Source organism: Puma concolor, chromosome D1 (assembly GCF_028749965.1).
Source record: "Puma concolor isolate L17-30 chromosome D1, mPumCon1.1.hap2, whole genome shotgun sequence".
In the NCBI taxonomy this organism is placed as follows: Eukaryota; Metazoa; Chordata; class Mammalia; order Carnivora; family Felidae; genus Puma; species Puma concolor.
Window position 1 is genome coordinate 45,213,716 of NC_141676.1, and position 10,662 is coordinate 45,224,377.

General features: G+C 38.0%; 1 protein-coding gene across 1 annotated transcript in view; it reads left to right on the forward strand.

Moving 5' to 3' along the window:
- The window catches only part of COPB1 (coat protein complex I subunit beta 1), a 36,426-nt gene extending 27,420 nt beyond the window's left edge, over positions 1 to 9,006 (forward strand). The window contains exons 17-22 of the mRNA XM_025927886.2: positions 2,088 to 2,232; positions 3,319 to 3,438; positions 5,803 to 5,948; positions 6,527 to 6,616; positions 7,773 to 7,928; positions 8,611 to 9,006. Coding sequence (XP_025783671.1) covers positions 2,088 to 2,232; positions 3,319 to 3,438; positions 5,803 to 5,948; positions 6,527 to 6,616; positions 7,773 to 7,928; positions 8,611 to 8,670 — 717 coding nt within the window. The 3' untranslated portion in view covers positions 8,671 to 9,006. The remainder of the gene's footprint in view (positions 1 to 2,087; positions 2,233 to 3,318; positions 3,439 to 5,802; positions 5,949 to 6,526; positions 6,617 to 7,772; positions 7,929 to 8,610) is intronic.
- The last annotated feature ends 1,656 nt before the right edge of the window (positions 9,007 to 10,662 follow it).

Below are 10,662 nucleotides of genomic sequence, written 5' to 3' on the forward strand. Positions count from 1 at the left end.
TTTTTGTCAAGTCACTGTGATCAATAGGTTCACGAAACATGAATTAAACTCAAGATACTGGGACACCTGGGTGGCTCAGTCAATTAAGCATCCAACTTCAGCTCAGGTCATGATCTCATGGTTTGTGTGTTCAAGCCCCACAATGGGCTGTCTGCTGTCAGAACAGAGCCCACTTCAGCTCCTCTGTCTCCTCTCTCTGCCCATCCTCTGCTTGCGTGCATGCATGCATGTGCACCCTCTCTCAAAAATAAACAAACTTAAAAAAAAAATAAAATGCTTAAAAAACCCTCAGATTCCAATAAAGTATTTTACTATACAGTAGTACTATAAGTCCAGTAGATGGTGTTATAACTTGTTCCAGTTGTTTGTGGAATCATAGACTAACACATAAGCTGGGAGATCCTAAAAGATTAACTGAAACTTTTTTTTTTTTTTTCAACGTTTTTATTTATTTTTGGGACAGAGGGAGACAGAGCATGAACGGGGGAGGGGCAGAGAGAGAGGGAGACACAGAATCGGAAACAGGCTCCAGGCTCCGAGCCATCAGCCCAGAGCCTGACGCGGGGCTCGAACTCACGGACCGCGAGATCGTGACCTGGCTGAAGTCGGACGCTTAACCGACTGCGCCACCCAGGCGCCCCAACAATATTAGAGTTTTTAATTGTTTTTAATTAATTTTTTTAAATTGTGATATAATTTCCATAAAATCAAATTTATCCTCTTAAGTATTCTTTTTTTTTTTTTAAATATTTATTTTGAGAGAGAGAATGTATGTGCACAAACAGGGGAGAGGCAGAGAGCAAGGGAGAGAGAATCCCAAGCAGGCTCCTCCCTGTCAGCACAGAGCCCAATGCAGGGCTCAAACCCACCTTGAGATCATGACTGAGCTGCAATCAAGAGTCGGACACTTAACTGGTTGAGCCACCCAGGCACCCCAAGCCCCTTACAGTTCGGTGGCACTGAGTATGTTCACATTATTGTGCAACTGTCACCAGCATCCATCCATCCCCAGAACTTTTTTCATCTTGCAAAGCTGAGACTCTGTGCCCATTGAACAATAACTTCCCATACCCGCCTCCCCTCAGTCTCTGACAACCACCAGTCTGCTTTCTATCACTATGAATGATTGTTCCAGGCACCTCATATTAGCAGAATCATACAGAATTTGCCCTTTTGTGACTGGCTTATTTCACTTAACCTCTTCAGGGTTCATTCATGGTGTAGTATGTGTCAGAATTCTTTTTAAAGGCTGAGTAATATTCCATTGTGAATAATTGTTTATCCATTTATCTGTTGATAGACGCTTGGATTACTTCCACCTTTTGACTGTTGGTGAATAATGCTTTTTGAACATGGGTGCACAAATATCTCTTTGAGGCACTACTTTCATTTCTTTTGGATTATACTCAGAGGTGAAATTGCTGGATCATAAGTCCCTTACCAAATGTATGATTGGCAAATATTTTCTCCCATTCTATAGGTTGTCTTTTCACTCTGTTAATAATGTCCTCTGATGCACAAAAGTTTTTCATTTTGACATAATCCAGTTTTAATCTGTTTTTTTTTCTTTTGCTGCATGTGTTTTTGGTGACAATATTATGTTTAAAATGCTATACTTGGGTGTTTTTAAAAAATATGGTGGGAGAAGTGTATAAAATTTATCTTTGTGGAATTACAAGCATTTCTTGCTATATAATCTGTTTAGTTCCTGAGCTTAGGTAGCAGGGACTACCACATGATCTGGATTTTATTTAGTTCCCAAGTTTTGGAGAGCAACTAGTAAGTTTAGATGCTGAGGGATTTAACTGAAAATGTATCCAAATCTGTTCGGTTCCTAAATGGAGATCATGTTTAATGTATTTGCTCATCTTTCTCCTACCCAGCTGTAAAGTCTAGCACCTGTTATTTCTAACGTCTCTGTTTCAGTTACCCACATCTACATTATAAAATAGTTTTATTATATCTACTTCAAAATGATTTGTCTAAGTACACCTGTTAATTACCTAACAGAGTTAGTCATTTGGCTAGGGATATATTTGGTTAAATGGTCTTGGTAACTTGATTATCTCTTTATTTTTGTTTGATAGGTCACCCAGTTGACAGGTTTCTCAGATCCTGTATATGCAGAAGCTTATGTCCATGTCAACCAGTATGATATCGTCCTGGATGTACTTGTTGTGAACCAAACCAGTGATACTTTGCAGAACTGCACGTTAGAGTTAGCTACTCTGGGTAAGGACATTTACCATAAAGGAAAGATATTATTACATAGCAAGTCTTTATGACAAATTAATAAGGGAAGTGTACAAGTTTTAGTGTAAGAATTCTCGAGTCTTTGTGACATTTTGTATCAAGGCTTATTAGTTTTACATTTAATGTTTAGTCTCCTTCAGCTCCCAATATTTTGAACCTCTGTGACACTGCCTTTCTTAGGTTTATGCTCTTGGTACATCCAGATGGGTTTGTTCAGTAATCTAACAAATATCAGTTTTTCTAGATATTAATAAGAGCTATTAAAGTTATGGATTTACCACATGGTTCACTTAGTTAAATTTTTAATTGCCTTAGAACAGAACTAGGGATTTTCTGAGTCTGTAACTAATACCTACCAAAGTAATACTGTTACAGTTAGCAGCTTGAGATGTCTTTTTCTTCTTAATAAAGACACATGAATCCTACTCTCTCTGACCACTTCTACAGCTGGCTTTGAAGTTGGAAAATACAAATTGTGTACAGGAATAGTGAGTACAGTGCCTTTTAGAAATTTTGTGTGACTGAAGCAAGAGTTAAAGGACTTTAAGATATCAAGGGAAAAGATACTTCTGCCCTGTCTTCCTCAATATAGCTTGATGCCTATATTAAAAAAAAAAAAAAAAACAACAACAAAAAAAACTGTTTCTAAGCATTTACAAGTCTTTCTGTGGATTATTTTATCTTTGTTTATAATGGAGTATATTATAATTTAAAATTTAAGATTTTTGAGAAGTTTGTATTCAGTCATTGAGATAAAATGGTATGCCCCAAATAGACACACACACACACACACACACACACACACACACACACGAATTAAATATAGAATTATTCTGAGAAGCCTGTTTTTAAAAATGTGCATATTGATGTGAATAAGATGTTAAATGATTTATTTTTTTCCTCAAAATATTTGAATCCTAACATTTCTCTTGTTCCTTATTTTGCTAGAAGCAATTAAGTTGCATACATTTTAAGATTTTATTTTTAGGGAGACGTGTGATTTATGATTTGAGAAATATATATGTGATTTAATAATTTTTTAACCATATCTCAATGTTTTCTCAGGGGATCTGAAACTTGTGGAAAAGCCATCTCCTTTGACTCTTGCTCCTCATGATTTTGCAAATATTAAAGCTAATGTCAAAGTAGCATCAACAGAAAATGGAATAATTTTTGGTAACATAGGTAAGGAATTGTTTTATAGCCTGTGATGTTTGAATATTTTTATTAAAGAATTTCTGTAAAGAGTAGCTGTATGCCATTTCTTGAGGACAGCACCTGAATCTATTCCATTCATTCATTCATTCACCCATTCGTCATTTATGGGGCACCTGCTATTGTAAGCACTGTACTCTGTTCATGGATGTACGGAAATGAACCATAGAGGGTCATTGTCTTCAAGAAACTGCCAAGCAAAAGGAGGAGATAGATAAGTAAATATATTAGTACAGCACAATGTGATTGGTACTAGTTTATATACTATACGCTTTGAGATCATACAGGAAAAATGCTGACTGTACTGAAGGCTTTACAGAGGAAGAGGATATGTTATCAAAGGATAACTTTTTTTTTTAATTTTTTTTTTCAACATTTATTTATTTTTGGGACAGAGAGAGACAGAGCATGAACGGGGGAGGGGCATAGAGAGAGGGAGACACAGAATCGGAAACAGGCTCCAGGCTCTGAGCCATCAGCCCAGAGCCTGACGCGGGGCTTGAACTCACGGACCGCGAGATTGTGACCTGGCTGAAGTCGGACGCTTAACCGACTGCACCACCCAGGCGCCCCTCAAAGGATAACTTTTGAACTGAGTCTAAAACATTGTACAGGCATTGGTTCCCGGACCACCTAGGGACTAACTTACACAGAGGTATTTAGTCAATAGCATTTTTTAAAGTAAGTCCTGTGTCAGGGATGGGGCCACCATGGTGAGGACAACAGATCTTTCCTCACGTAGTTTGTGGTAAGGGAGAACAGACAAGTAGAATAGAGAATACAGAGAAAACAGAGAATACGTGTAATACAGAATCGTAAGTGCTACGAGGAAGTTTGTGCTGGGGAAAGTGGGAGTCTGTGCAGACATTTGGTCAGTTTTCTCAAAGTGGTGGGGGGAGTGGGCAGGGAAGGTTAGGTAAGGCATTGTGGAACAACTAAATGCTCAAGTGGCGTTTTGAAAGATTACTAAGTGTTCCACAGATAGGCAAGGATTCAGCTGGAACACATGCAAGTAATTTGACATACTTGGAGTTCAAAGTGGACTGGAGGGTACAGAGGTTAGGAAGGTTAGTAGGAGTTATATTTTGTCATGCTAAGGATTTCAGTTTGTCCTAATGTAAAGGGGAGCCATTAAGGACTTAAAAGTGAGTTATGTGATTAAACAGCACGATAGAAGACTGATTGGAGGAGGCAGGAAGGTTAACTAGCAGACTATCTTAGTAGCACAGGTGAGAGATGACAGAGTCTGAACCAGTGTAGCAGAGGTTGGGATGGAGGGAAGGGCTGAATATTATCAGTATTAAGAAGATAGAATGCCCAGGACACGGACTGATTGAGGAGGAAGGGACTAGAATAACCCTCAGATTTTTTTATTGCCTTTCTTCTGTTGATATTTATGGCAGTCACCAAAACAAGGAAAACAGGAGAGAAGGACAAATTTGAGAGAAAAAATAAATATTAAGCAAGTTGAGTGATAAAGTTTCTAAAGATGTCAAAGCACAGTTTGATAGGAGTCTGAACAGGAGGTCTCAACTAGAGATAAATATTTGTTTGAAAGCCGTAGAAATGGAAGAATCCCCCCCAGAGAGGGCATGAAGAGGGATTTGAAAACCAAATCTAAGAGAACAGGAATACTGAAAGCTGGGTCAGCCGAGGAGAATCCTACAAAGGTATCTGAAATGTGGTCAAGAAGAAGTTAAGGAAAACTCTTCATAAAGAATCTGAAACTTCAAAAGGTCAAGTAGCATGAAGTCTAAAAGGGTCCTTTGGATTTGGCGATCAGTGAAGTGAAGTAACACTTTTGGTATGTCTTGCACAGTGGTGGTGGGTTGAAGACTAGGAGATGGAGACATAGACAGTGAGCATAGACTCTTCTGAGTTGGAACCTTGGTTTTGTTAAGAATGAGAGACGGTAGTAGAAATGTCAAGACGGTGGAGAAATGTCAAGAGAAGAGACTCCAATCAGATTTCGACTCTGCTGTGGAAAAAGCAGTCGTAGAAGCAAATAATTGCATCATTAAGCACCATGGCTCCTCAGTATTCATTCAAAACTATTAGTTAAGCACCTACTTAGGGTAGTTGCCTCCATGAATACTACCTACTTACATATCCACCTGGGGTGCCTAACACACTGCAACTGCTGTGTATTTACCAACTGAGTTTGAATCCTGGCCCTTCCACTTAATCAACCCTGTGACCTTGAGCAACTTACATGACTTCTCTTTGTTTTTGTTTTCTCAAAACAAAAGTATTAGTTAATATTTGTAAAACATTCAGATTTACCTTTAGATTGTCTCTGGTGATTCAGGACCTTTTTGTGTGTGTATATTGCAGTTTATGATGTCTCCGGAGCAGCAAGTGACAGAAATTGTGTAGTCCTCAGTGATATTCACATCGACATCATGGACTATATCCAGCCTGCAACTTGCACTGATGCTGAATTCCGTCAGATGTGGGCTGAATTCGAATGGGAAAACAAAGTTAGTCCTTGGGAGATTTCCTTGAACTCCTTATCTTCCTATTTGGCTAGTGTTGAGGGATGGTCTGATAAAATTAGTCCCCCTAAAAAGTGTCAGATATGAGAAGCTGTCTCTCGATAATCTATTCTTGCAAATTAGTCTTCACCAGAAATTATGCAAGTAGGTCAGTAAGTTGCTGTTATAAATTGGTGAGGGAGCAGTTCTATTATTAATCTGATTGATCAAGACATTAAAGACATGTATAAATAATAATTGCATGTATAAATAATAATTTACCATTGAATCCAGTGTCCAAAAGAGGTTTTACAAAGTGGCCTTAATTTTTATTAGAAATATTTTATGTGCAGCATGTTGATCTTTTATGAAGTTATCTATGTATGAAAGTTCTGATGCCAGCTTACAGTTTATTGGATTTTGTAGAGATGTCATTTACTTTTTTTGTTGCCCATCCTCCCCAATAAATACTGAGGACGTTCTATATGACATCTGAGTGTTTTCTCAACCTGAAGATAAGAAATTCACAACTTTCTCATGGTTAGGATTCTGATCTCCTTGACTTTTTTCCTCCCTCTGTGCAGGTGACAGTTAACACAAATATTGTTGACTTAAATGACTATTTACAGCATATATTAAAGTCAACCAACATGAAATGCCTCACTCCAGAGAAGGTAAGATTTAACTGAGAACTTCTTAAATCTGATAATAGTATGGCAGATTCCTGGCTTTGTTGTATTTCCTTTAGTGCATTTGTGTTTCTGTTGAGCATGAGAAAAGCAGTGTCATTCTGGACTAGCTAAGAGATAAGTTATCCCACAGAATGCGTCAGTCCACTTATCCCTTTCTACCAGAATGCATCAACCTGCTTGTTCCCAGTGCAGTGACCCAGTTGAGAGTCAAGTTAGTTTTCCTTGTCAGTCTTCTCTCTTTCAGCTAAAGGCTCCTTCCAGAATAGGTTGTGATACTGGATTTAAAAATGTCCATGCCCTCTTTTCTCTTGGCTCTGATTGTGGGTCAGAATATATCTGTTCGAATACAGAATTTTCTAAGTTGTATATGTATGAAAAAAGACTAGAAAGAAAAATTAAACTGAGGCTCTATGGAAATTTTTTTCTTTGTAGAATTTCTGCTAATGTTATAATACTAATTTTACCAGTAAAATTCTGCCAAATAGGTTTTAATTCATATATTAGTTTATTTAAAAAATAGTCTAGCAGATACACAAACAAATACTATATGCCCAGTACTCTGTGAGCTGCTGGATATATAGTAATGAACAAAACAAAAATGGTCTCTTCCTTCTTGGAACTTAAGGTCTGGTGCAATCAGGAAACTGTAAGTAAACAGGGAATGTAAAAATACAAACCGGAATAAGTGTTGTGTCTTTGATTGAAGTCATTTTTCCTAAGGCATAATACAGACACGGTAACCTTCACACTTTTTAAAAAAATTTTTTTTTTAATGTTTATTTATTTTTTGAGAGAGAGCAAGGGAGGGGCAGAGACAGACAGAGACACAGAATCTGAAGCAGGCTCCAGGCTCTGTGCTGCCAGTAGAGAGCCTGATGTGGGGCTCGAACATATGAACTGTGAGATCATGACCTGGGCTGAAGTTGGACGCTCAATTGACTGAGCCACCCAGGCACCCCAGTAACCTTCACATTTTTTACATATATAGTTCTCTGAGTTTTGACACATTTATGTAGTCATGTAACCATCACTACATGGTAAGTTCTGTGTTGAAAAATGATAATTTACCTATGCTGATGGGTCCTGCTTATGTGTAGTTGTCTAGTGAAGTATTGAATTTATTGCAAATTTCTTTCAGGCTCTTTCTGGTTACTGTGGCTTTATGGCAGCCAACCTCTATGCCCGTTCCATATTTGGAGAAGATGCACTTGCAAATGTCAGCATTGAAAAGCCAATTCAACAGGGACCAGAGGCCCCTGTTACAGGCCACATAAGAATTCGTGCAAAGAGTCAGGTAACAATTGGGGGTTTTTTTTGAGATCATCTCTAAACTGAATAAAAAGGAAGAATGCATTTCTTCATTATTTCTATATGTAGTATTCTCTATCTTACTAGTGTTTTATGTATTAGATGTATGTATGTATGTATGTAATAATAGTATTCTCTGAATAGAAATAAAACTTCTGCTTCATTAAAATGGCCCACTTTTTGGGCCTGTCATTCTGGATTATTTGCCTAAAACAGATTGGTTCCCGTAGGGTGTTTGTGAAATGGGTTCTCTATAATTTTTGAAATCCAGGCTACAAATCTATTGACTATTTGTAAATCTAGCACTAAAAGTACTTAACAAAGTAAAGTTGAGTTGAGTCTGTTTTGTATATCCTTGGTTTCATTATTACTTTTTAATGTTTTATTTATTTTTGAGAGAGAGTACAAGCCGGGGAGGGGCAGAGAGAGAGACAGAAGATCCAAAGCAGGCTGCAGGCTCTAAGCTGTCAGCACAGAGCCCGATGTGGAGCTCGAATTCATGAACTGCAAGATCATGACCTGGGCTAAAGTTGGGTGCTTAATGGACTGAGCCACCCAGGCGCCCCTCATTATTGATGTCTTATTGAATGGGGACTTGGTTAAGATAGAATAACCTACTGATTTTATGTAGTTTTAATAATTATAAACATTTTCATTCTTCTTTACAGGGAATGGCCTTAAGTCTTGGAGATAAAATCAACTTGTCTCAGAAGAAAACTAGTGTATAAGATTTAAAAAAAAAAAAAAGTCCTTGCAGTTTTACAGTTAATATTTAGGTATGGGCTTACTGGACTCCCAACATCTTTTGTACTCTTTCATGCTTTATGTTATATAGAATCTGAGTTCATGCTGAATGCATTCCAGCCAATAATTTAATAGCCTTCCCTTAAATCAAGATTGAGTTTAAAATTATAGTTTGTCTTTTGTCTTAACAGTTCTGAATGCTGTCCTTAAAGTATATAATATTTCTCACATGTACCAAGACCATTTTCACAGTATAATAAACAGATCTATTCCTAAATCTTTTGTTATTTTATAAATAAATCTATAATTACATAACTTTAGTTATGTAGCAATGGATTTCTTTTAGTTATAGTTTATTTTATACTTTTTAATATAGTTTATTTTAGAGATGTTTTATTTATTTTTGAGAGAGAGGGAGAGCGCATGTGCATGAATGGGGGGAGCGGCAGAGAGAGAGGGAGGCAGAGGATCTGAAGCAGGCTCTGCACTGACAGCAGAGAGCTTGATGCAGGGCTTGAACTCATGAACTGTGAGATCATGACCTGAGCCAAACTCGGACATTTAACTGACTGAGCCACCCAAGTGCCCCTTTTTTCAATTTTTTTTTATTTTATATTTTTTAAATGGGTTTCTATTATAAATTTAAATGACCTTTTGAGTTGTGCATGTACAGACATTATTAAGAGAAGTTACAGGGGCACCTGGATGGCTCAGTTGGTTGGGCATCCAGCTCTTGATTTTGACCCAGGTCATGATCTCAGTCAGTTGTGAAATCAGCCCTATGTTGGGCTCTGCACTGGGCATGCAGCCTGCTTGAGATTCTCCTTCTCCCTCTGCTCCTCTGCCATGTGTGTGCACACACTCTGTCTCTCTCAAAAAGAGAATTTGCAAATTCAGTGATAGGAGGAGGCGCCTGGGTGGCTCAGTCAGTGAGTGTCCAACTCTTGATTTCAGCTCAGGTCATGATCTCACAGTTCTTGGGTTCAAGCCCTGCATTGGGCTCTGTCCTGGCAGTGCGGAGCCTGTTTGGGATTCATCTCTCTCCCTCTCTGTCTCTCTCTCTCTCTCTCTGTCTCTGTCTCTCTGTCTCTGTCTCTCTCTGTCTCTCTCTCTCTCTCTGCCCCTACCCGACTCGTGCTGTCTCTGCCTCTGTCAAAATAAATAAATAAACTTTAAAAAGAAAAGTTCAGTGACATGAAATGAGACAGGCCTTGATTTACTTGATTTGAGTTTTACTTACTGTTTCGGCAACCAGTATCTCCAAAAATGCCTTGTGTTCTAAAGGCTTTTCTCTGGCGTTTAGCTCTAGGGGGAAGTATCAAATAACTTGAGAAAATAGATCCATCTTCAGTGTAAAAAAGTATTATGAACCCCAACTTAAATAAACATACTATTCTTTTTATTTTAGAGAGAGCACACAAGAAGGGGGAGGGGCAGACAGAGAATCTTAAGCAGGCTCCACGCTCAATGTGGAGCCTGATGTGGGGCTCAATCCCATGACCCTCTGCTCATGAGCTGAGCCAAAATTAAGAGTTGGATGCTCAACAGACTGAGTCGCCAAGGCACCCTAGTGAACATACTATTCTCTTAAAATTTTTTTTTAAATTTTTTATTTTTTATTTTTTGCTTTTATTTTAATTTTACTTATTTATTTTTAAATTTACATCCAAATTAGCATATAGTGCAACAATGATTTCAGGAGTAGATTTCTTAGTACCCCTTACCCATTTAACCCATCCCCCCTCCCACAACCCCTCCAGTAACCTTCAGTTTGTTCTCCATATTTATGAATCTCTTCTGTTTTGTCCCCTTCCCTGTTTTTATATTATTTTTGTTTCCCTTCCCTTATGTTCATCTTTTTTGTCTTTTAAAGTCTTCATATGAGTAAAGTCATACCATATTTGTCTTTCTCTAATTTCACTTAACATAATTCCCTCCAGTTCCATCCACATAGTTGCAAATGGCAGGATTTCATT